The sequence below is a fragment of the Plectropomus leopardus genome, chromosome 14 (genome assembly GCF_008729295.1).
Source record: "Plectropomus leopardus isolate mb chromosome 14, YSFRI_Pleo_2.0, whole genome shotgun sequence".
Lineage (NCBI taxonomy): Eukaryota > Metazoa > Chordata > Actinopteri > Perciformes > Serranidae > Plectropomus > Plectropomus leopardus.
In genome coordinates, this window is record NC_056476.1 from 7,828,389 (window position 1) to 7,855,456 (window position 27,068).

Genomic DNA, 27,068 nt, shown 5'->3' on the forward strand with positions numbered 1-27,068 from the left:
AAGCATAAAGATGTAGCACAAAAATATCTCAGGCCTTCACGCTTCCTCCATCATCTTGAGTCAATAAGGACCCTCTCTGCCCGTGAAATCAATTATGAGCAAAGCAAACACTTTCACATGAAAGAAGGCTGTGATTTATAAACAGGTACAGGATCGGTCAGCACAGTGTAACTGCGCGATCCAGCTGGAAGCAGAGCTGTTTGCTGAACGGATTCCACTAAGGGTAAATAAAGGAATACATCTGTAAACAACAGAGACGAATAACAAAACGAACATTTTATAATCAACAAATATTTTGTCATTATTAAAATAATTATGTTTAACATGATACAAATAATTTGCTATTTTTGATTCATACATATCCTATATTCACGCTTTTCATACTAGCGCATGCACATTCACTCATATGATTTATTACTCTGCACTGCACTGAGTTTTGCACTTCTGGTTAAATGCTAAACTGCATTTGGTTGTGCATACTGTGCAATGACAAATAAAGCTTAATTATCTAAACTAATCCAAAACACCTCGCATCTTGACGACTTTAATTGCATAAAATAAGTTAACAATTTCTTGTAATGCAATTTTAAATATGTAGTTTGACGTGTTTGTGCGCATAAAATGTGACTTTTTCGAGAAGAGATAAATTAAAAAGTAAAACCCTGATGTAGAAACGCGTGTTAGAGGCTATAGGTCACTTTGTTGCAAACAAACTGGAGAAAGTACAACAAACTCACGTTTCAGGATATGATATTATTTACAAAATATCCCTCATGCATTAAATTAGAGATCATGAAGGCACAGTGGGATTGTGTGATGTAGATCTGCGTTGCTATTTTTTGCACATAAAGCACCGGAAACACAAGTTCTACTATTCATGTTTGTACTACAAATCCGAGATCCATCACAGCCTACATCCTGCAGGATTTTGCCAAAGACGTACTTTCAAAATAAAAGTACAAATGCGGATTTTAATCTCATAACTTCTGCAGCAAATATGATTAGTATTATTATTTAAAGGCCCACAGCAGAATATGCACAGGAGGTTAAAGCTGCTGCCAAATCCACAGAAACAGTGTGAGATGTCGGCCTGTACTGTCTCCTGCAGAGAGCTTCAGTCGAAGCTTTGAGTCCATCGTTACACAATTTGTCTGTCAAGTGATGCGTTGCCTTCACAGACGGTTTGAACAATTCAATTCGACACGGGCGAGTTTGGGCTCGTGAGCTGTGCAGGCATGCGATAGCCATGTAGAGTCTGGATATCATTATTAACAAAGCATGGCGACGCGTTTTAAATGCTAACGCATAATAATAATAATAATAATAATAATAATAATAATAATAATAATTCTAGTGAGTGTAATAATTACATAATTAGTCTGATTTTTTTTTTTTTTTTTACAAAATGCAATTATTTTCTCAACCATATAAAGTTCATATTTTTCATTTGTTGTGTGTTCTCATTAATAAACGCGCATGAATCCCGGTAATGTGGCTGCAGCGCAGTGCGTCATCAGGTGGACTATCATCTATTATATCACGGGGGAAAAAAGAGGAAGTTCAGGTGTCCGTTTAGTCTAAAAAAAAAACTGAAGCTGTTTGCGGAGACCTTTGATCCCTCACCACTGACCTTTTGTTATTTCAGCCACCAGAGGAACCTCAATGGAAACAAGTTGAGCACGTTTCCCAACGTAAACATTATCCTTGACGCATTAGTGGCCTGGGAGCCGAGCAGGGTGGGCAAGTGGGGGCATAGGCGGTGGTGAATTTAAAAAAAAAATAGGACAGTAAACTAAGACACCCAGTGCAAATAACGCGTCATATAAACAAAAATATCTCCAAAAAATGCATAAAAATACGCATCCTTAAAAACCCAATCTGCTGACTTGTATTAGTATTCAAGCCGCACGCTGTAATCTGGACAGTTTCAGAGATTTATGCCACCCTGAAAAGGTGAGAAAACTAAACAAAAAATGTAGGCATATACGTCCACCCTCCAGTATCCAGCCCACATATACTGAGGACTACTTTGTGTACATTTTGGCCCCTCACAGCCGCTCCGGTGTTTAATGTCAGCAGAGGTTTTCAACAATATTCCTAATTGCGCGGCTGTACAGGAGCACCGTTTGATGTTTACATGCACGTTGATCCTTTTAGGTTGTGCGGAGATGAAGGTCAGTCATGCGCCGTGGCTTTTTTAAAATATTACACGAGAAAACCCAAAGCATGTGTCAAAACGGGGAGAGAGAGAGAGAGTGAAGGCGCAAAATTATGGCGTGTGTTTGTTTCTTGTGTCGGGGGGCAACAAATCTTTCTTATTGCTTGCAAGTGGTTTCTGTGCAGCGTGAGCTTGTATGCACAGGTAGTAAAGTTAGAAATAATCCTTTCAGAAAGCATTGGTGCGCAGACTTTTAGCCTGAGAGGTAATTATGTAAAGGTTAGGACATAAAAGGCAATTTCTTTATCATATAGGAGCACTAATGCTTTGACGCTTGCAGTGCGTAATTGGCAAAAGGGCACCGTTTGGCCTGTCCTGAGCAAAGCTTTAATGCAGATCAAATGGACTCACAGTTTGAAAAGGAAAAGTGAAAATTATTGAGTTAAAACAACACTGTAAAGCGTAATCTTCGTTTCACGCACGACCAAATTAATCATAGAATATTTCATTTAAAATTGGCACAAGAGACAAATCTGGTATGTTTCCAAACTGCATGACCAGGCAGATTCTGTCCAAAGGTTAAACATGTTCGCCTTTTGATCGCCTAACTTTAAAAAACCCCCAAAAAAATCATCCCGTGAAGGAATTGTTTTTGGCGTGTTTTACAAAGTGTAGCAGTCAGCGCTTGATGCGTAAAGGAAAGCAAAAACATGGGCGACAAATGAGGGAAAAAGTGTGATAATCCCCAAGCGCACGGAGATACAATTTACAAATATCACCCAGCCAATTACATTACTCAGAACCAATCATTCATTTCCTCCCATTTCCTTAATGATGCCATTTAAAAGGTGGAGATGAAGGGTGGTGTCGTGGAGCTGAAAAGCTACACAAAGTCAGGATTTCCACTTTTCTTGTTTTCATAACAGACCATTTTTTTAAATTATTATTTTGAAAGATTTAATCTTCGTTATAAAAACAAAAATAAAGGATTAAATTTAGATACGTTGCACTATTTTATTAATTGTAGAAACCTGTGTGTTTTTTATGAAATAATAATAACAATAATAATAATAAATAATAATAATCCTTATTATTATTATTATTATTAATGTGAAGATTCCTTGTCACCCGCTGGAACTTTTTACGCATGTTTTAATTCAGCGCCACATTCAAAATCTTGATATCGCTTTCTGCTCATCATATCTGTCTCAATAACAAACGCATTCATGGTGGCATATCCCCAGCTATGCTTTCTGACGGGAGAGAGCAAGACGAGGAGGAGGACAAGAGGTGGAGGGGGATCTCTGTGGACCTGTCATGTCAAACTTTTCCACCAATCGCAGCGCGGCTCTGAGCAATCTCCAAACTCCATTGGAGAGCCGAGCCAATCAGCGCGGGAGCAGCGCTGGAAGTCCAGCCTCCTAATTTCTCCAGATTGAAATGTAAGCCTGTCTCCAGCGCCGTCAGGAAACAGATCGAGAATTTTGTCCCTCTTGTTCCTTTATCGCGCAACAAGACTTTCTTGGACGCGGTTTTGGACAGTGGACACGCTGGACGCGGAGCAGGACCCACGCAGAAGGCACAAAGCGGACACCGTGTTTTTCGTTTGCGGCTTTAACACGATGGGTGAGTTCAGTGTTGGATCGGGTTGTTTTTTTTTCTTGTCAGGGATGCAGCGAACGGTCCAACGGGGTAAGGTGTGAAAATGAAGCGAGATATCGTCTGTTTGGGGTGTTTAATGCGCCAGTTTAGCTGTTAATCCAGTGGGAAGACACCAGTAGAGTGATTTGTAGGATGTGTCTGTTACGCACGAGTTTTGACATTCATGTGAAGTTTAGCTCGCGTGCACTACAGCTATCAGTCAGCTGTTGGTTGGTACTTTTCATCCACACATTATACGCAAGTCAAAGTGATACATTTGTATTTTAGAGTGCAAACTTTTCTGTTGAAACGGTTAAAGCGTAAAAATTGTGCATGTGCATAATTTTAAACCAGCTATTAAGACGAATATAAGTGTTTTGGATACATAGTTCTCTTAAAAATGATTAAAACGTGTTAGAAGTGGATCAAAAACACGGTTTAATAGTTAAATGTTTAAATATTTCATTTTAAAGGCCTACCATTATGTGTTTGGTAATATCAGGCCTCTTTAAAGCCGTCTGCGGTGGGCCGCTGTTACCTAATCGCTGTCTCATTGTTCTGCCCGTTTGTGTGTTTGTTTTTGACACCATCAGAGCCAGCCTTCGGTGAGGTGAACCAGCTCGGCGGAGTCTTCGTGAACGGCAGGCCGCTCCCCAACGCCATCCGGCTCCGGATAGTGGAGCTGGCCCAGCTCGGGATTCGACCCTGTGACATCAGCAGGCAGCTGCGCGTCTCCCACGGCTGCGTCAGCAAGATCCTGGCCCGCTACAACGAGACTGGCTCCATCCTCCCAGGGGCCATCGGAGGCAGCAAGCCGCGCGTCACCACACCCACCGTGGTCAAGCACATACGGACATACAAGCAGCGAGACCCGGGGATTTTTGCCTGGGAGATCCGGGACAGGCTACTCGCCGACGGGGTTTGCGACAAGTTCAATCTGCCCTCCGTCAGCTCCATCAGTCGGATCCTGCGCAACAAGATCGGGAATCTGTCCCAGCAGAGCCAGTACGAGTCGGGCAAGCAGGCGCCTCACCCACCGCCACAACCGACGATACCCTACAACCACTTATACTCATACCCGACGTCCAAAGTGCCCACTCCCCCTGGCATGCCCACTCTACCCGGACACATGGCCATGCACAGGATATGGCCCTCCTCGCACTCTGTGACAGATATTCTGGGGATACGGTCTATTACAGAGCAACAAAGTAAGCTGCATGGAGGGCGGTTGCATTTGTTTATTGCACTACATTTAAACAACTTTTGAAGAGGGTTTCGCGCGCAGTGTGTGTTGGAGAGAGAAAGTGGAGTATTTGTTTTTGTAGGCCTCCAAAATTGGGATGTTATACACTCACAGGCCTCCACACTGTAAAATCTGACAAGTTGATTTTATTTTTCTAAAAAAAATATAGGAAACCGTTTGTATATAACTATTAGTCTCCGTTTTGTTTACTTCATATCTAACTGTTAAGTTCACTTAAAATGTAGTTATATTTACCTAATTTTGTGAAGTTGTTGCAACTTAAAAACAACAAGTTTAATTAAATCAACCTCTCTGCGTTTTAGCAAGTTTTCTGTGCTGTATATCTGTTTTGTGCTGGTTGCAAATTAGGCGATCATAATTGTATTTTCTTAAATAGACTATATCTTATTGGTACGTCTACTCAAAATTTAGCTTTATTTACTTAATTTTGTGACATTGTTGCAACTTAAAAATAACAGGTGGAATTAACTTGTTCTCCCTAAGTGTTTGCAACTTTATTAAACCAAGTTATTCTGACCTAACTTGATCTGAGGATTTTGCTGAAGATGAGGTCAGGAGATCTGCAAGTATGTTTTGTTAACAGACAAATATGCAACAAGCAGAATACAGATTTATAGCACAGTAAACAGAAAGAACAAGGTAATTCCACCTGTCATTTTAAAGTTGCAACAACTTCATAAAATTCAGTCAATGTAGCTAAATGTTGAGGAAACTCAACAATTAGATATAAACATATTTTAAGATTAATAGTATTATTTATGCTCCTTTTTCATTCGGTTTCCAAGACTTTTTTAAGCGGGATCAACTTGTCAGATTTCACAGAGTGGAGAGAGCTTAAATGCCATTTGACCTGCCGGCTGATATTGATTTGAAAGGGAGGCAGGTCAGTCCAGAAACAGATGGTCCGGCTTGCAGTAATAATTAAGAGGCGGATGTGGAATATTAGAGGGACAGCGGAGGGGAGGGCGGTGAGATGAAGTGCATCAAAATGAGGTGTGCTGAATGTCTGCCACGACTTGGAGCCAGACATTTTGTGCACTGTAGATTCAGGCCCAAAAAGCGCCAAACAGCTCACTTTAGTGCGGTTTTTGTGCTGTTTGTCGTATATGTGTCACATGCAGGTAGGCCCAGATAGCGCTGGCGCGCACTCAACAAGACCACAACTGTTTTGGAAACAGTGAAACAGGATCCGGCATAAATCAGTGTTAATGGTCGGCTCGGTGTTGTGAAAGGGATTTTTTTTCTGAGGGCTTGTTTTCCAGTGGCAGGAAGGGAAGTGCTGTCAGTCCATTGCGAGCAGTCCTGCTGTCAGGATTCATGGCTGCCATGCACACAAAACACGCCCCGGCCAAGCGAAAACCCCAAAACTCGGGCAATCTAAACAAGAAAAACGCAACGCAGGTATCCGAGAGAAATCACTCGAGAGGAATGTGTTTTGAGAAGCTGCCTTTATAAACAATTTGTGCATTTTGAAATTCTTTGCACATGTTAGCAGCAGGTTTTTCAGCGTTTCAGTTTTAGTTTGGAGAGGTGAGAGCTCCTTTGCACCAATTTAAAAACGGATAAGAAATTTACATGAAATATCAGCTAAAAATCTAAACACTATGTGCAGGATTATTATTCCTAAACTATTGATTTTACTTAGCTCAAAGCTCTTTAATTTGGCGCGCATGCGGGCACACACTGATTTAAACGCACAGGCTGCAGAGTAAACTGCTGAGAGTTAAACATCAAAAATACAAATAGGCCTATGTATTTTTTAAAATCCCTTTATCGAGTTTGGTGGACTCGCTCTCTCCAGTGTAAACTTTGGGGACTGTGTATAATATAATATCCATCACGCACCAAAGGAGGGAGACGGTGAAGGTAAATCTAATTTGTCCCCCGACAGGAAGACGCTTTGGTGGGCTGAAATGTCCCTGACCCACCAGAGAGTCAACTCACTTCTGTCCATCTTCAGCTTTCTAGGATCAATTTCACTCAGTTTAAACACGTTTATTTTAAGAAAAGTGGAAAAAATATGAAGGATATTTTCATTTTTTTTCTCAAAGTGTAATGTTTTAGCCAAAATCTTGCAGAAAATGTTGAGGCCTGGTCACGCTTATTGATTAATGCTTTAAAATGACTAAAGAGAAAATATGTCATATTTTAAGATTTTAAATCACTTACAGATCATTAGAAAATGTTTCAGATGCAAATTTCCTGTTAAATACAAAACTGATATTTTTGTTTAGCTCTTCGAGAATAGAAACGTTTACGTACACTGAAAGTCAATTGGATATATGCGCTATCTGTGCGCATAATGCCAAATACTCGTGCTTTACTGCAAAATGTCACAAAGTTTTTGTTCTTATGCAACCTGCGCCTGATGGTGCATGAGTAGCAGCGGCCTGTGCGGGTCTATTTTTCCCTTAATCTTAAAAATCTCCTTTCTGACTTTCCTTCTCCTCTCTTCTCTATGTCTCTTTTGCCCCCCAGTTAGTGACAGTCCATCCTTTCCCAGCGCCAAACTAGAGGAATGGAGCGCTATAAACAGGACTAATTTCCCACCAGCAAGCTCTCCACTAATCAATGGCGTGGATAAACCGCATTTAGAACCTGACGCAAAATACACACAGGTAAAAAGAAAATGGACATCTCATTTTTGTATAACCTAAAATGCAACTTTAGTGAAGAATATATCCAAATTTATGGCAAACTGGCTTAACTGAACTCTTGAGTATTTCACAATATTTCAATAATTACGTGGGTTGGAAATTCCACATCTTTAATGCGCTCCTTCTGTTGGCTAGTTGGTAATGGTGCTTTTAATAACATCTTATTATTTTTTAATATTTCTGTACTTCCTGAAGGTCCTGCTGCTGGTCAGTGCTATTACGAATCACATGATTTAACATTTAAAGAGTTTTGGACAGCCTCCTCTTGATATGTTAGGTTTTTAAAATTAATTGTAGCGTCTTTAACACCCATAAAATAAGAGTCAGCAAACTAATATAGTCTGTTTTCAGTTTCCTGGGAAATTATTCTAACATAGGCCTACAGTATTTTAATGGATTTGTGTCACAGCTGCGGTTTGAGACAAAACATTGAACTGCAAAAAAAATATTAATTTATCTTTTGTTCAGTTTTTTGCGATAAAATGCAGCAGCTAATATTTGTCTAAAACAACTGTCGCGCAGGCCTAACATTCAGGCACATTATTTATTATTATGCCAAATGTTAAAGTCGATAAATAGACGTGAAATATCCATACCCAAAATAAAGCACGTCGAATTTCACATACATTTATGATAATTGAAAATACGTGATTTTCCCCTAATTTTAAAGAACTCGTCCTGCGACTTATTTGTATTAATTTAATTTATTATTTTAATTTAGGTTTTTATAATTTTCTTTTTTAATAAAAGAATAATTTGAGTATTCTATGTACTTTTATTAATTTATTTATTTTTTCTAGATAAAGTAATAAATGAAGGGCCATGAAGACCATGTGTGCGCGCATGCGTCCTTGTTCTGTTTTAGTTTGGCAGAGAGAAAAACCCCCAAAACAATTTCATGCCGCATCATTTATTTTGCCACTTTCTAACAGGGGGGAGTTTTCATGCTCGTTACGCAGAGCACAGGGCCGATCTGTGAGATTAGCAGAAGACAGAGCACTGAAGTGGACACACTGACTGTCTGAGCGGTTAAAACCGACTGTACAAAAACAGAAGTGAGCCATTAAAGGCAGAAAATAACAACTCTATAAATTACAGAGTTTATTGCAAGAAAAACAAAGCATGGTGAAGTGAGCAGTGTTCCACCATGAGACTGAAGGATTTAGCGAGTCTTTGTGCAGGCAGCTGCTGCAGCTCTGATCTAATGTTAAAGAGATCTGCGTTTGTGTTTGTGAGAGAAACTCAGTAAAAGATGAGAGGTGTCATGCAAGGAGCTGAAAACGCTCTCAGATTGAAGTCCATTTGGTTCCTATTTTCAAAACAAGGGGTCACGTTTTCCACATTTTTCTGACAACTAAAGGCCTAACTCTTAAATTCTCCTTAAGGCTGAGTGCCAATGCAAAGTTAATTCAAATTGAGCGACATCATTTGGGCCTGAATCACACACACTGATTTCTGTTTTAGGCCAGAGGCTGCACTTTCTAACATGTGGCCTATAGGCGCACTTTGCAGGGCAGATGCACCCGTGGGACGCTCAGGTTTTTCTCTAGAAGAAGAGGAGCATCATTAAAGTAGATTTAAGGTTAAGTCACCAGCTCAGTGCGCGCGGCGGCTCGGAGCTGGTTGAGTTCATCTTTCGATTAAAACTTTCAGTAAAATCTATTTTTCTTAATAATAAATAATTAGATAGATAATATTTAATACAGTTCCACGCCAGATTAACGCGATTTTAAATAGTCTTAATGATTTATTCGAAATATAAACAATGGGATCAGAGCGTGACAAAGTGAATCCTTTGAGTTATAATTATTTGGATGAATGGCGCCAATGCCTTTAGTCACTATTTAATCTTACCTGTTTTAAACAATATGATTTCAAAAAGGCATGAAAACATCCACACATGCGTCATTATTAAGCTATTTTTATCAACAAAAGGGAAATCGTTTTTAAATTATTATTTTAAAATTATTTAGTATAATTTATTATTAGATTTATTATTATTATTTAAATTATGCATTTTTTGTTTTTGTTGGACTGATAAATGTTATCGATATACAAGTATCAAATAAAACACACAACTCTAAGATATACCTATACAGTTTTTGAGAATACACAAGTATATTCTCTTAAATTGTGGACAAAATAACACCCAAAAGATGCAATCTGATGCAGTAAGACATAAACACACCCTTTGTAAACCCTATAATTTTTGTTCAATTTGTAACAGACAGGTGTTGCTTCAACTTTGTGGCCTTAGGCGTAGATTGTTTTGGGGGGTAGCAGTGGATGTGCATTTGTCCCCCACAATGAATAATAAAAGTAGTAGTAGGACTTTTATTTTGACAAATTAAAGACATTTCTTTCATGAATTGATGTAAAAGAGGAAAAAATGAATGAAACAATTTTTACTAAAATGAAGAAAATTAGATGTTTGACACTCAAAATTAGCCGGGGGAGGATGTCCAAATGCCCACTTTCCGTATGTGTACCCCCCAAAATGTTGCAACAACAGCTACGCCCTTGTCTGTGGTCATATCTGAGGCTGCAGTGCTCTTGCAGTGGATGTATTATACTGAAAGGTGTTTCCTGTTATTTTGTGGGCCCTATATATTGTATAGGTACTGTAGCTGTTGATGTGTTTTTCATTAGGGGAAGATGTGATCTTAAGTCTTAGTTAAACATTTTTCCAATTAATTTAAATGGCAAAACATCATTTTAAACACAGTTTGAAGCCTGTGTGGCTCTTTGTGAAATAAACCTTAGTGTCGTTGAGCCAAGTGAAGACACACAAACACCCAGACAGGCACCCACAAACACCAACAGACACCCACAGCCACCCGACACAGACCCACAGACACCCACAGAACGAGCTTTCTCTCTATAGTTATGTTTTATAATCCCCACAAATGTCAGCTTAGAGTGTAATTTTTTATATCTATTTTTAAAGAAGACTCGGCGACTCTGCCAGTCAGTAAAAACAAGTCACAGAAACAGAACAAAAAAAAAAAAGATCCCATTTTTAGAAATAATTCTCAGTAGTTGCAGACCACCCAGGAACAGAAATTCGGCCTCCCTGCTGAAATGCTTTGGTGAATTCCTCAAGTTAAGTCCTGTCACCGTGCCAGAAAGGCAAAGCCCATTCATGCTCCGAACCCTCGCCTCATTCTCTATCATATTTCCCCTCTTCCTGCCCTTTCACTCTCAATCTCTCGTGACATCTGTTTTGTGGCGCCCCCTCCCAACCACCCTGTCTCCCATCGTCTGACGTGGTATATCAACGCCCGCCGGAGCAAACGTCCACTCTCTGGGTAGAAAACAAGTCCCGCAGACAGACGGGCAATCACGCATGTATGGTTTTTATCCATGTTTAATATGTTCCAGGGGCATGAGAGCGCATAATTGATCATTCATACTTTCATCAAAATTGGGAAAATGGGTTTTTTATGTGGTGGCTGTGAAGTTTGAATGTAAGTTTCTGCTGTTTATAATTCAATCATTTCTCCTTCAGCTTTTTTCCATTAGAGCTCAGATGCTTGTGTGTGCCTACCTGAGCTGGGGGGTCACCTAATATAGCCAAAAAAAAAAAAAAGCTTTTCTTGAGCAGCAAATAGTTTCTTTTTTTTAAAATTCTGGGGAAAACCACAGAGTGAAAATCACCAAATATGATTTCTACACAGAGGAGGGGCCACAAAACAGACATCTAACATTGATTTTTATGTCTCTTTCGTCCCCAGACGCCGAATGGATTGCCCACAGTGAACAGCTATGTCACAGCACCCAGCATCCCTCCCTACCACCCTCCCACCACCCAAGTGTCACCCTACATGGGGTACAGCGCCACCACGTCGGCTTATGTGACCGGAGCCACATGGCAGCCGGCCAGTGGCAGTGCTCTATCTCCCCACAACTGTGACATCGCCACCCCTCTGGCCTTCAAGAGCATGACAGCCAACCGGGATGCCATCCACCCGGTCACCGCCTCGGCGCTGTGAAGTCAGACTGATGAGGAGGGAGAGGAGAGGAGCAGGGGAGTGAGTGAGAGACGGCGAGGACAGGAGACACCAAGTCTGTCCCCTGTGGCTTCGTTTCATTCCCACTGCCTCCTTTCTATGAAGGACTCGGCCCCAGGAGCCATCCCTCCTCCTGCGCCTCCTCACAGTCAGACCAAAGACACACGAGGAATAAAGGCGACTTTTAGCACAAACTTGTTGTCTGAAAGAACTTGCAGGACAGACAGGTGTACTGAAGGACTGATGTATGACTGCTCCTCCATCCATCAACACAATTCCTCTCAGATTCTTTACTGCACACTTCTGCAAATGTCTTTGGGCAAAATGGGGTAACGTATAACTTCATAAGCAAAGAAGAGGGGGAAAACTTTGCATTAGTGTTTCAGGGTGCTTAATAATTGCTTTTTTTTTTATATGTTTGTATGCCTTTTTGTGTTTATGTTTTGATAAAAGTCTTAATGGAGCATTGTTTTCCCACTTCTCTAAAAGTGTAGCCCCTGCAGGAGCTCCACAGAGAAGTTTATTTATTAGATTAAGGTACGTTGAATGAAGTGCAATTAGCCTAACAGACAGCATGGGGGTCTCCACGCACGTTTAGACAAATTGGCATTGGTCTGATGTTGGAGTCTAGAGCATAACAATTGACAAATGTTGCACAATGAAATTGAATGTATCTTATTAAATTGTTTGGCTGTTATTGGAGTTTGCAGGTTGTTTTGGGGGAGCCTAGTTTTTAATATGGGGATAAATATTTCCTCTTGCCTTCTGTTCGTGTAGCTAACTTGAGGTAAATCCGGGGTGTTATCGCCTGCCAGCCTGTTTTACATGAGCAGGAAACTGCTTTTCATAAAATATATGTGCTCGCTCACACACAGGCCTGTATTTTCTATTACCAAGCGTCGCGGCTCACTAGGAAGGTTCATCAGAAGCGTTTTGAGCGCACACACCACATAAAGCAAATTCTTTTAAAATTGTTTTAGTCATCAAAATAACCTCACGTCACTTAATAAAGCCCTTTCCATTTTCATAAACATTTATGCCTGAATATTTGCTCCCTACTAAAAAAATATACAGTTTAAATAAATTAAATGATGGATTTTTACATATATCTCGTCCTACAAAATACATATATAAATAAAATTTATTTTGCACAATTTCCTCAAATAAATTTAGGATATAAAGAAAGGGTCTTCAATGTTTTTGACACCTGAAAGACAGATAGAGCAGTGACCTCCATACGTATAACATCGGGCTGCATAGTAAACTGGGCCCACATTATTGTGTAGGGCACTGATACTCAATTTACAGCCTGCAGGCCAAATTTGAGCCCCGATGGGTGCCAGGTGGGTTCACAATCATTTTCTAATTCAAAATAAAAATAAGTGATTTTGTACTTTTAATGTAAATAAGGTGTCCTGGTGCACAAAAGTATCAAATTAGAGCTTTCTTTTAATCAAAAAATGTGGCAAGGGAGAAAATTGAATGTCCTCAAATCCTAAAAACATCCCTGCATACACTATACTTATTATGGGCTGCTGTGATTGGCTCCCCTGGACTTCTGGCATTTTGCATTAAGTGGCCCTCAGGCAAAGCAAGTAGAGAATCCCTGGTATAGGGCCTAAAATGCAACGTATAAACATACGTTTATACCAAGAGTCTTCAACAGGGGGTCCGTGACCCATAGGGGATCCTTAGAGCTAAAGCAGGGTGGCCACCAAATTTTATTTTTTAAAGTTCACATCTAAAAATACACCTAAACACGAACCCAACAGATTATCAGCAACAAGGAATTGGCCTATTCAAAAAAGAAAAAGAAAAATTTAATTTACAGAACACAATCTTAATGTTACCTATAAATCTGAATCAAATGAAGCAATGATGTAAAAATATATAAATCAGTCAGTAATTATTGTTTTTAATATCTTAGCATTGTATGCACTATATATTACTGTAAAAGACTATTTGTTTTAACATAAAAAAGTGTCCAGACTGCCTTACAATTTTAAGTTGCCTGAATTTGAGAAGACAAGTTGAGGTAATTTTGCAATAATTCATGAAAAGTTTATTTTCTGCAGTGTATAAAAGTATGTTTTTACATGGCACTTTGGGCCCTACATATTAATGTAACCCCTGTTTATTTTGCAACTCAGTATTATCTGTGTAGTAGAGTCCTGCTCCCTCTCTATTTCAGTTTAGGGCTCTGCAACCTGAAAAACACTGAAGACTCCTTCTTTATATGGTGCATAAAATACCAAGCGATTAAATTAATAATTACTGATAGATTCATATATTTATACATCATGAATTCATGGATAACATTTGGCCTATTATCAGTTTTGTGTACTGTAAATTAAATATTTGTTTTCATGAATAGGTTGATTTATCTTTGCCAATAATATGTATATTTTCAGACGTAAACTTAAAAAAAAAATTATCAAACAAAAAAGTGGTGGTCCCCCTGCATTAACTCCAAGAACCCACCCGGGGTCACGGACCCCTTGTTGAAGACCCATGGTATAAAGCATAAATTTTAAGTTGAAAATTAAGTTTTAAAAATATAAAATATTGTGGTATTACAGACATACAGAGACCTATTTTCCAATCTCAATCTTAAAATAAAAACAAAAAACAAAGTTGCCTTCAGTAGATATCTCATAAGGGAGTGGTGTGATTTTGGGAATCTCTGCTGTTCTTTATAAATCAAAGCAAAGGTCTAATGTCATGCATTATAATTGTAAGCCATAAAGAATTTTTTCAGCTGGATTTAGGCGTGTGTAAAACACAGTAAATTAGAAAATCGCTGTTGCATTAAAATTCAAGATCTGTGAGCCGAAGACTCCCAGACTCCCGGGGTGAGGTGGAGTCCGTCCATGTGCATTTTGGGAGCCACAAATAGGCTCATTGGCCTGCGGTCTCCAAGGTCATCAGACATGTGACCCAAACACGAACCTTCGGCAGCCACAAAAAGGCCCTAACAGGGCTTGTCAGGGCCGACTCAACGTGTTCATTACAAAAGAAAACGCGCACAGCCCGGCTGACAAATGACATGTTTGCAAAATGATGCAAAAATACTTTCTGAAAGTTTGGAGGGGGCAAAGTGTGGTGTAATAAATTGCGGCAAGCCCTGTCTAGCCCTGCAGAGATTTAAACAAACTCTGGCGTGGACATGAAGTTGTAGATTAATAACTTGATAAAGTTGTTCACCTGTTTTTTTTTATATAGCATTACCTGCTGCTGAGGCCCTGTGTTTCCAGTCCTCCTGTGTTATAAACAGTCCCTCCATGCGACAGTGTCAACAGTCCTTCCCATGCAGGGGCTGATTTGACTTGGAAAGCACTCTTCCCCGCATCCAGTGGTCACGGACCGTTGCTCAGGGATCGTAGTGTTTCTTTGACCGTATGTGAACCACATCACAGGGACGTGATGATCATACACTCGCTGTACCAGCCAGCCCTCACGGCCACCCCCTTTACCATCCACCATCCATCACGTACAGTAAATGATGGTTAACTCTCTGAGTGACATGAAAAAGTCGTTACATGCTCTTCTTTTGTTGTTTTTTTTCCTTCTCTACCTCAGCCTGCACATAACAAGACCAAACAACTTTTCCTTTCAACTCAGCTACATGAACCGAGCACAGCCTTGTTAGCCTCTGACTCATGCAACAAAATTAAAATGTGGTCGTCTTAATTGACACCAGTATTTAAAAAATAGGAACAGTGTGTTTTCTAGACAGGAGAAAAAGCTTCTCGAAAGTCTAATCATCCCCACTCTTGTACTCTAATGTTGGTCAGCTTTAAGGAGGCGAGGGTCTCAAAAGGCGCAGTTTTAAAAATAAGGGGCAGACACGTGTTTATAATTAATGAGTCTGACTTCAGTGTCATATGGTTATCTTTACTTCTCCACATGCAATCAGACACAAGACAGCCATTTGCAGGGTAACACAGAGCAGAGTTCTGGGTGAATATGGCGCTTCATGCGTGCTCCTGCTCAATGCACATTTCTAAAAGAGGTTGACAACAGCCAGAATGTTTTCTTAATGCCTTAAAACAGCAACGTCGAGCACACAGGTGAGTAAAACCTCTTGAAAAGAAAAACTGGGCTCGGAAAATCACAACATGTCTGGTTCCGTGTCTTTGGTATGTGCGAACGCGGCTCCAGTGTCCAATCACACGGACATGAATCACTGCTTTTTACATTCTAATTTATATTAATCATTAAACACACTGGGACAGACAGGTACGGCCATGTCCAAATCGCAGGCTTGTCAACGTGGAGCCACTGAATTGAAATGTTACTGTTGAAGGTGAGGAGCGTACATGAAAAGGGTGTAAAGAAAATTTTGGAGAGGGGGGACTTTGCTGCAGAAGATTTATGATCAGCGTTGTGTGCAGGGAATTCAGGTGAAGGGTGGCTCTGTTGCTTAGCTACCCAGCAATACACATGTTGCAAGCTGTCAAGTCTGAAACAAACATACAGCGCCCCATTACAAAAAAAGGACACGTTAAGCGCTTACAATTCCATCAGTCTGCAAGCCGCAGTTGTTAGTCTATCACCACGGGGCCCCTGGGCAAAGAACCAGGAGCCGTTCCATTTTGGCAGAGAGAAACTCCCACATTAATGATGACTGTCAAATGCCAACGTGGCTCAGTATAAGCTACTACCAGATGAGGTTGAGATGAGTCTCTTACAGAGCAGCCATTGCCCTGAAGGCTGTGCAACAGGTGTGTGTGTGTTTGCATGTGTGCGTGCATATTTGTGTAAAAGATAGACTGGCAGAGGGAGAGAATGAGTGCGGTGTAACCCCCCCAATTCCTGAAGCCACATTTGCATTTCTTGAGCTTGTTGTTTTAGCTCGCACTAACGCTGTGTGCTCAGGCCGCCACCGAGAGAGCGAGAGAGAAAAGACTGACACTCGGTTGGCTAATACAGCTGACAGGTTCTTAAACAACACAGTGCTCTGACGAGGAGGAGGGTGAAGAAGTGGGAAAGTGAAGGAAGGTGATACGCTTATATCAACGCCAAGCTCCCCGTGAGAGACGAACAGGCAACAACAAAAACTTACAGGAGACAGAAGTGCTTTAACCCAATCCAAACACACACACACACATGCACACACAGTGAGGCACCCAGTGAGAAGTTTAGTTTGTTTTTCTTTTATTTGTTACCAAGACATTTGAGTAACTTTTCACAAATTCTACATTAAGATAAAAGTCAAATTAACAAAATTTCTTACTAATAAAGCTTTCTAATTTAAAGGCGATACACAAATAATATCAGTCATGCAAAAAGATATTTTAAAAAAAGTTCTGCAATAGGCTGTAAAAATATCAGAGTAAAAGAAATTCTTACACACTTTAATTCTGTTTTAAGAATTATTTGGCACTATAGCGGCAATTTGGTTTTAGATGTAAAGTAAGGCTCAGTACGATGGGTGTGACCACAGTATATATTTCACAGATGCATTGTTGTATATAAAGATGTGTCCATAAAAAACTGTATGTATGTCTGCTGAATTGTGTGCACTGTAGCTGACTTCAAAATCTGCTCCTTAATGAGCAGCTTACGTGAAGATAAGAGTGATGTTTGATAGAGGCAGATGAGCCACTGCGTCCAGCAGAGCTGTGTTCTGTGCTGTGCAGCTATATAATCCTGACATATACTTGCATGCTCTACAGTGCGTGTAAAGCAGACTTTTTGTATCTTGCAAGTCCTTTCGTAAACATGCCTTCACACCATTGTTGTTTTATTTCATTTGAAACTGAACATTAAAGCAGGGGTAGGCCTTTTTGAGTTTGTGCTTGTGTATTTAGACCATGATAACCCTCCAGCATATTGTAATTCAAGTGGTCTGAGAAAGAACTGGACTTCTGCACCTCCTCGTGGCCCTGTTTTCAGGATTTAGAATATCTAGCCTGTGTTAGTATAGTCAAACAAGTTTGCCACCAGTAGGAAACTTTGAAAGAATCCTTTTTTTGATGGAGAGAAACAAAATGGCACAAGTGGCTCCAGCTGATCCACTTTTCTATATTTTGACATGATAAATGACATATTAGTCATTAATCAGACTATACTTGGCTGCATGTAGATAAGAGTATTAGTGAAAAATTCATTTTCATTTGCCATTAGTAGAAATTAGGAATTTATCTTTTTCAGAATAAGGGTAAAAACCAGAATATTTTGTGCATGTAAATGTAGTCAGTGAGTCATGAAGAAAAGAAATTCTCATTGAATTGCTGTTTATAACAGCATCAGGATCGCAGGCACGTCCAGGATGACTGAAATGAGTGACTAATACCTGTACAGGTAAATTTATGAAGTGTGTGCTTGTCTGGTTGGAGGAACTGAGGACAGAAAGGGGAGAGCTGCAGGGGGAGGGCTGGATTTTCAAATTCTGGCATTTATTTTGATTGTCTTTTCCAGAAAACTGCCTACCCCAGCTTTAAAGCCCCTGAAAACTTTGTTTCCAACATTCAGCACTATAACAAAGTATTTGTGACTAAATAAGCTACTTCATGATGAAATATTCTTCACTATTATTCTTTGAGAGTTTAACTCTCAAAAACTCACATAATTTGCTTCATCAGGACTGTGCTGGTGTAGTTTGCTCAGATTTCACTGACAATTCGAGCAACATGAGCAAACAATCCCACAACATTTCCAACTGAGCATTGCCCACTTCAAACTCAGTGAGAGGAGCACAGAATAAAAGTACTAAATGCATAAATGTCCCATGTGAAATAGCAAAAAACTGTTATCAATTTGACAGAAAATACTGTGTTCATTTTGGACCTCATTATTCATACTGAGAAGCAGATTGAAACAATAGGTTTTCAGGGCCTTTAAAATCTACTGATCCACTGTGAAAAACATGCTTTCTATTAGAAAAGTATTCCATTTTCAAATATTCCAGCTGTTTTTAATTCCTGAGAAAGTAACTTTGATGAAGATGTGTTTTTTTTCTTAGAAAGTTGCATTCTAAGATTGTAATACTAATTTGATATTCGTAGAGCAATATTGTGTTTTCAAGGTAAAAAAATAATCAAAAAACACTAATTTGGCTTGATGTCAGTGGAGTCAGCTAACAATAATGACATTGAGGTATGATCCATAAGGCACTCTCGTGGGTATTATTTCTGTGGTTTGTTTTGTTTTGTTACCAGTTCCTCTGCAGCCATCCTGACACATATTCATAGACCAGAAGCATCACCGCTCCACCTGTAACCCAACAGAAGAGAGAAAGAGATGCAGCAAAAAAATAAAAAACTCAGCTAGTTAATAAGCAGTGTGAGCTACCTAACCAATAGGAACCAAGAATATACTTTATCATAGATGGACATTACATGGATGGTGAATAGAGTGCTGCAGGGATGACGTTTATTTTTGGGACAGCCTGGAAGTTAGCATTGCCCTGGTTTCCACGACAGTAATTTAATGGGATTTTCCCATTGATTTGTGTATTATTACACAAATACTTACATGCATGGATGGATTACTGAACGGGCCTACCTTCAACTACAAAATGTCTCTCAAAGAGACATTTATATTAGATCATGAAGACATGCAAAATGACCATAAAGAAAAATTAAACAACAAAAAATCACAGGGAGATGTGTAATGACTACACAGAGATGCAAAACAATAACTAAAAGAGGCTAAATAGGTATAAAATCAGTTTCTTGTTCCTATGTAGGAGAGGTGGTGGGGCCCTTCTACAAGTCTGTGCCCAGGGGCTTGCTGTCTCATAATCCGCCCATGCTTACACAACATGTTCTGTAGCATAACCTTCACGAATGAACACCTCTTTTAAGATTTTTTTAGTGCAAATTCAATCATCAGAAGTAAAACATTAACATTAGGCTATAAAAAAACTACATCATGGTCGCATGACAGAACTTTATCACCACAACAAGGCCATAAAGCCGTGTTGAGCTTGATGACACTCTGCAGTCTCATTTAGCAACTTGTTCGCAACAGCCTTTTTTAAGACACTTAAAAGCGTCAAAATTCATGAATGGTGTATTTACCGACATATTTTATGCTGTAGAACAAAACATAGACATCTCTTAAGCTTGTGTTGACCACAAACTTTATTTGAGGTATCTAACCGAAAACCCATTCAAAAAAACGACTGACTTCAAGACCAAGGAACTAAAGGTGCTAAAATGTGAACTCATTTTTTGGTTTTGGGACTCATTCCTGCAGCACTGTATTAGGACAGAATACTTGGATAAGCAGTAAATGTAGCTCATTATATTACCATTAAAACATTGCATAGATATTAGAAATAACAACGTAAAATGATTTGATTCGGGTTATTGACAATGAGGCACAAAACAGTAAGAATTAATAAATCTAAGAGGGAAGTAGAGCTTGTTCACACATCATTTCACTAAAAACACTCATGCAAAGTTGAATTTAACACTAACATGATTTGGGAAGCACTGTCTAGATCAATAATATGAGAGTTCCTGAACATAAAAGAAAAATCAACATTGTTTTCTCAAAATGATTTAAAGATGATTTAAATGTGATATTAGACAATTTTAATATCGGTATGAAGAACTGTATATTGTTACCTGGTCCAAGCCTCATTATCTTGGGCACCAACCCCTTGTATAGTGCCAAGTACCTATGGAGAAAATTGAGATGTTAATAATGTGCAATTACAAATACCAAACATAAAACTCAATATATGTTCATTTCTTTTGATTTCTTCATGTGACTCAAGAACGTCATCACATGGTATGGAGCACAATCATGACACACATTAATAAAATATTGTTACTTAAATAAAGGAAGGACATTCCTCAAAAAAGCTCCTCGCTGACAAATACATTTTGGCTTATCTGATTATAACAACATTAAAGATGGGCAGTCTGAATAATACTTATTACATTTACATTCAAACAAAATATCTCACAAAGAAATTAATAATTATAATCCAATCAAAGAACTATTACTATTTTTTATCTATGTATGCCTTAAGTACAGTGATATTCAACTTACAGCCCGAGGTGCCCCCCCCCAGACTATTTTGTAATTCACTATAAAAATTAAGTGATTCACACTGAGAATTGTTTTTGTACTTTTAGTATAATTTAAGTCCCAGAGTGCATAAAACAGCATCAAAATCCTAAAATCCTAGAAACATGTAACGAGCTGCTGTGACTGGGTCCTGGCCTCCTGTCATTTTGCAAAAGTGGCCCCAAAGCAAAGCAAGTTGAGTATCCCTGCTTCAGTGTGTGTGTGTGTGTGTGTGTGTGTGTGTGTGAGTGTGGTGGTGAGTCCTTGCCTGTCTCTCTGTCTGCTTGGCTGCCTGTCTCTCTCACTCTCACCCCGTCAGGTACATAGTTGAGCTCTAACGGCCAGCGGTGGCGAGTACCTGCCTCTTAATGCATTCAAGGTGATCGGTGGCTGCCTGCCTCCGCCTCGTGCTCCCTGTCCCGCTCCCTGCCCCCGCCACTGATGGCGTTAATAAGGCTCGACCCACTTCCTCCCTGGCCCTCTGTCTGATTAGATTGACCCGTGGAGCGCCGTGCGGCTCGTTAGGGTCTGCTTAACGACGTCTCCCATAGGGACCACTAATTAGCTGGGACTGTGTTGTGTTAGAGCAGGGGACTGGATGTGGCGGAGGGGGCACCCTGCGTGCACCCCTGCGACGACAACGTTTCAGTGCCGTTCCTGCAGTCGCCCCCGAGGCTCCTGCGTCCACTAACTACAAACATCTCGCTCGGCCCTTGTCTTAGTGGAGCTGCATGGGGGAAAGTGGAAAGCCTGGGGCAATTGCTAACATAACATACATCTTTTCCTTGAAGCTTCCATTTAGAGCTGCCATTCTCCGAGGCTCGAAAATATGTTAACATTTACTGTACGTCTGACAGACTGCAGAGATGTATGATCACACACGTGGGGAATACGGCCCAGAATGTAACGTCACTATTTGGTTTCCATTCATCGGATCACAGCTTTGCATCAAGCTGTTCATGCACTTCCTCTGTAGTTAGAGCAGGAAACTCACACCGCACAATCAAACCCTGCTAACTCGTAGCTGCAGCTGCTACATTTGTCTTTCCTGACAGCCAGGTTGGCAGATAACCAACTGTCAACGGCTAACAAAGCAGACAAAGTGCCTCATTAATTCTTGGATTCATCGGTGCCAGTGTTTCAATTTTTAAAAAAAATTTGATCCCCAGTTAACCCCCCGTTGTTCATACCCCTCCTCCCGGTACACCAGTGCCATGGACTGGAAGCAGGTGCGATACTTGATCTCTCCAGGAACGGGCTGGGGGCCTTGGATGCGGCTCTTGGCTACGTCAAAGGGAATGTTCACGCAGGAGGAGATTGTCCCGGACACCAGGCCGATAGCAAACTTCCTCAAAAACTCCAGCATGGGGTCCTGGTAAAGAAGAGGTGACACAGGTTTTTTAAAAAGTGTGCAGGACTCTGTATGCATCACATATAATAACCTGCCCTCGAATAGGAAAATTTTCTTTTACTCTTTAAACATCCCATGACCACATACTTATTATATTTTTTTTCTGTGTTCTGTTGCTTATCTGTTTTTGTTTTTCTACTTCTTGTTCCTATAATGTAAAAAAAAGTTCATAAATAAAAAGCAATAAAATAAAGAAAAGAAAGGATTGCCGGACTGCCCGGGGCAAGTAAATTTTACAACTTACCAGCCTGATTGGAGAAAAGTTACAAAAATTAATTAAACACATTGTTTTGTTGGAGACATGATGATAGATTTAGCTACGGAGTGAGCCGTCTCGCTTCCTTCTCATCTCTGTTGAGAGTAACACGTGCAGGACTGATCAGGCACTCACGAGAAAATGGCAGCGAGTAACGACAAAGTTTATGAGCTGAAGCACAAGCAAATATTTCAATTATCTTGTAAGAGGAAGTTAGTTGGGTGGAGTTGGAGGATGTGGGCCAACGTTTGAAAGACGGTGGAATAAAAAGGTGGATAAAACAACAATTAAAGAACTATTTCACGCTGGGAAGATGGCCTTTTAATAAAACTTGGCCGTCAGTGCAGTATAACAATGCAAATACATTTGAAATTGCTTTATGACCAGAGAAAACAAGAGAAAGAGGACAACAATGCATTGCGCCACATCAGACAATAAATGCTCCTGCTGGTGAATGTGAATTCATCTGTTTGAAACAATAGTGGCCGGCAGGCAAGAAATGATCTCATATTACAGTTAAACTGTAAGCTAAGACATGTTTTCGAAAAGTTTAAAAGTTTTGAGGCTAAAAATCATGCGAATCAGCCACAGAAACTTGGTTTACATTTATATATCATAAGTGTATCAATGTCTGTGAAGTTTTCAAATAAATGGCAAACCGAAGACAAATTTCCACATAAGTGGACAATAACGATATCTATTCTTTTAGCGCTGCTTAGTTTTACCGTTGGATTTTTTCAACCTCCATTTTCACTGTGGAGGAAGCAGTATGGCGCCCACTTCCTGTTCACAAACTCTCGCTATGACAGCTAAACAGGACACTGAAATGTGTTTCTGAAAACATTTTAGGTGCAAGATAGGCAGTGGAGTAACACAATCTTTGTATTTCACTGGCACTGCCTGGTTTTACAGTTTGATTGGATTTCAGTCTAAGTTTGAGAGAGAGTGCGAGAGGGAGAGAGAGAGATGGGTGGGTTACTCTCTTCATCTGCTTCTATGCTTTTTGTGGCCACGGCGGCAGCGTGGGTGGCGGGCATACAAAAATGCAAAAGTACAGCCTTAAATTTGAGTACAGCCGCTAGAGCTAGCCAGACTACACAGAATGACGCCTTTTTGCATCAATTTAGGTCATCCTCTGAGTTTTGGGAGGGTACCTAGGCGCTGGTTAGATGGAGGGAGGTTTACCGCAGTTCATTACACATACTACTCACATTGTAAAGTATTCCTTTATCTTTAGCCTTTGTATTTTATTTTGTTGTTTGTGCAATGCTGCAATGTGCATATTGATTACTTTCTCCTGGTATGGCTGCTTTTATATGTTCATTTCCTATGTTTTTATTTAATCATGACTTTTATTTTATCTCCATCTAAAGCACTTTGGTCGACATTTGTTTTTTTTAAATGTGCTCTATAAATAAAATGTGACCTAACTTATTTGATAACTGCCAAAAGATAAAACACTTTGTTTCAGAGCAAGTAAAAACTGACTTCGGGCACGTAGCTATCTGACCCACTTGCCCAGTCTTGCCAGTTAGGCAAGTGAAAAAAAAAACCCTATAAACTTTGAACCCTGGTACGCATGTTCAACAAGCACCATTTTACTGGAAACATTTCAAAAGTGGGCACCAGGTGTTAAATATCATCCCACAAAACATTAGTAGTGAATATAACTTCAGCGAGAGAAAGTAGTGCCATGGAGTTGACTAAATAAATGGACAGACATTATGTATATGTGAGAGTGGGGGGAGAGCATGAGGAGGCTTGTGCATATGATTGCAAAGCTGGCATGAAAGCCCTGATCATTTTATGGTAGCGGGGGGCAGATTAGTGCTTCCTGACTGCGGTGCGGCGCTCTGATTGGCTGAGCAGAAGCACATGTTCTTTGGGGGAGCCAAGACGGAGGATTTATAAACAGGGTGCATGCAGGCAGACTGGGGAGGCATATGGGGACAATTTGGGTAATTGGGCTGTGACTCGGCACAGGGGTATTACTGTACCAAAGAAGCCCAGACTCAGAGAGCTCTGACAGCTAATTGGCCGGGATATTTTTACAAATGACAGCAGCCTCTCTGGTCCGGGCCTTTCTCAAGCGGCTGGACACCCTGAGAGCCGAGGTAAATCAACAGCTAATCCCACTTCTTCTGTTTTTTTCAAGTGGGATGTGGGGAAGGGGGCAACATACCCACGGCCTAAGTACACCCATCAACCCACTTCCTAACAGCCTTAAGCAAACATCTCCTCACACATTCGCTCGTGAATGATGGCAGTGTGCTATCTGCCTCCTCTGTACTATTAAAATAGAGACATGAGAGAAGCCCGAGCTCGGCCAGCTTCATTTGACTATGGACATGTTTGAGTTGCAAGCTCATTGCTCATGTTGCTGACAAAAGGGCTTTGGAGGAACGCCACTATCAGCTCAGCCTGTGAGCTGTCGGTGGCCGCAGTATTTATTCTTTTCTGCCTCAACAATAGCTGTCGTTAGCCTCCCACAAACAGGATCATTCCATCATCGCACATACCGATGGATCATTCCCAAAAGCGACGGCCACAATCTAAGAAGAGAGCTATTTGGGTCATCCAGCCACATAATTATCATTCAGAGGATGACCACTTGCTTCTCTGTACGCCATGCGTCACTGGAAAAATGTTGAAAATATAGCAGCGCTCGGGCTCCCACTGTAACCTTGAAAATAGTGCCGTTGTCTGCTTCCAATTAGTTCATCGGGGTTAATCTAATGCTCTGGTTTGTACATGTGGAGCTGGCGTATGGTAACGTTTCCATTAAACAAAATTAACTTTTGTTTGGGCCATCAGGCGCTGCCGGATGTGTAATCTGAGACTTTGAGGATGTTATGACGAGCAAACAGCGGAGGTATTAGCGGGGCTGATCTTACAAGCTCCTCTCTGATTTCTGCTTCCTCTCTGCCATGGCAGTCAGGATCACTAATCATACTGTCAAACACTTGCAATTCCCCACTGGCGAGGTGGCTGGGACATGTGCATATCATATAGCCTGAAGTAAGTAAAAAATTAGGTGTAGTCAAGGTTACAAACACCAAAGCAAAGCTGAAGTTGTGTGCGTCTGTCACTTGGCTCCAGTTGCATTTGTCCCGAAAACCAGAACAGCACTGGAGGTCGGAGTGTGATCATAGATTTTGATTGGCATATTACCGGGCTGGTGGGAATAGCATCCTTGACGTTGAAGTAGAAGCCAAAGTAGATCATGTTGAAAACTCCGTGGCGTCCCAGTGTCGATGTGAGTCCTTTATTCAGGCCTCTTAGCCCAAATCCGTCTGTCTTAATTATGCGCCTTGCTTGAGCGAATGAAGAGGGTTGCTGTATTGGAGAGAGTGAATATGAAGGAAATGTCACATGCTGACAAAAAAACACACTGGGCATCTAAAGAAAAGTGCACATTACAGGATTTTATTTCTATCAACCTCTTTGAAGGAGTCGCGGTTGGCCTGCAAACTGACTTTCACCACTTCGAACGGATTGACGACAACCGCTTCAGTCAAGCCTGCGCCGAGGCCTGCTACAGACAGCGCCTGCAGGGCAGATGGACATGATTTAGGAGTGAGAATGTGCAGATAATATTTGGGTATAAACAAAGCAGAACAGACAAACAGATGTAAACAATATGTTATTTAAATAGATCCCAAAAAAAATCACTAATAGTAAAAATAATAGCCCGATCAGAAGAATAAAGACGCCTCATTTAGGCACCTAAATTGGGAGACTGGTGTGATCTGGCCCGATCAGAAGGACCTTTCAATCTGGTTGAGGGGGATGTGTAAAGCGGCCTGCCACAATCAAAACATCTGCAGCCTGAATCCACATTTTTAGAGTTTGACGGTTTATTAGATGGGCTATTAAATATATATACAGTTCGATTATACATTCATTGCACATTTTCGGAACACAGAGTGTAATATGGGCACAGATGGAGGAGAACACCAGGTGCAGTGAAAGAAAAACCTGATCGTTAATTGTATCTAGTCTAAAGGTTTGCATTCACTTCCACTGCAGCAGCTGCTCCTCTCATCAGCTTTGACCAGATAAACCGATCAATTATCCGCCCTGCAACTCAAGCTTTAGAAACTGCTGCAGAGGAAAAAAGAATCCACATTCATGGACCCAATAAATTGTTTAAATTTGGAGAAGGGACATCCATTGTCAACCACCGGCACACATAGATCGCAATAGTAGCCTTATGTCATGTTGTTGCTACAGGAGCAGAGTTGCTGGACATAATAATCATGTATTGCCACCAGCAGCAGTCACCTGCATATGAAACATTTAGGGAACATTGGTAAATTGTAGCATCTACCAAAAGCCTGCATGTGAAGTGTTTTGGAGACATCTGTTATTTGTAGCTACAAATAATCTAGGTTACACTTCAGTTACTCACTATGAAATTTAATTAACAGGCAACACCACTTCTTCACGCTGAACATTCTCAATAAAGTTGGGGAGAAAAAAAAATCTTCTGTTATATTTCCAGCAGATTAGACGCTTCACAGTGCGCAAGTATAAAAAAAGTTATATTCTGATTAAATGCTTTGCATGTAAAGTTTACATTTTTTAGTTTATTTATCGTCTACGCAAACACACATTTTATTTATCATCCATGTCAACAGTTTA

General features: G+C 40.4%; 2 protein-coding genes across 2 annotated transcripts in view; one reads left to right on the forward strand and one right to left on the reverse strand.

Moving 5' to 3' along the window:
• Positions 1–3,630: 3,630 nt before the first annotated feature.
• On the forward strand, positions 3,631–12,775 carry pax9 (paired box 9). The gene is made up of 4 exons (XM_042501455.1): positions 3,631–3,784; positions 4,393–5,007; positions 7,542–7,681; positions 11,455–12,775. The coding sequence occupies exons 1-4, from the start codon at positions 3,781–3,783 to the stop codon at positions 11,710–11,712; spliced, it is 1,017 nt and encodes a 338-aa protein (XP_042357389.1). The 5' UTR covers positions 3,631–3,780; the 3' UTR covers positions 11,713–12,775.
• Positions 12,776–16,889: 4,114 nt separating this feature from the next.
• Positions 16,890–27,068, reverse strand: part of slc25a21 (solute carrier family 25 member 21) — a 117,381-nt gene continuing 107,202 nt past the window's right edge. The window contains exons 7-11 of the mRNA XM_042501311.1: positions 25,865–25,972; positions 25,596–25,760; positions 21,948–22,129; positions 20,310–20,362; positions 16,890–18,948 (exon numbers count right to left, since the gene is read on the reverse strand). Of these exons, the coding sequence (XP_042357245.1) occupies positions 18,887–18,948; positions 20,310–20,362; positions 21,948–22,129; positions 25,596–25,760; positions 25,865–25,972 (570 nt within the window). The 3' untranslated portion in view covers positions 16,890–18,886. The remainder of the gene's footprint in view (positions 18,949–20,309; positions 20,363–21,947; positions 22,130–25,595; positions 25,761–25,864; positions 25,973–27,068) is intronic.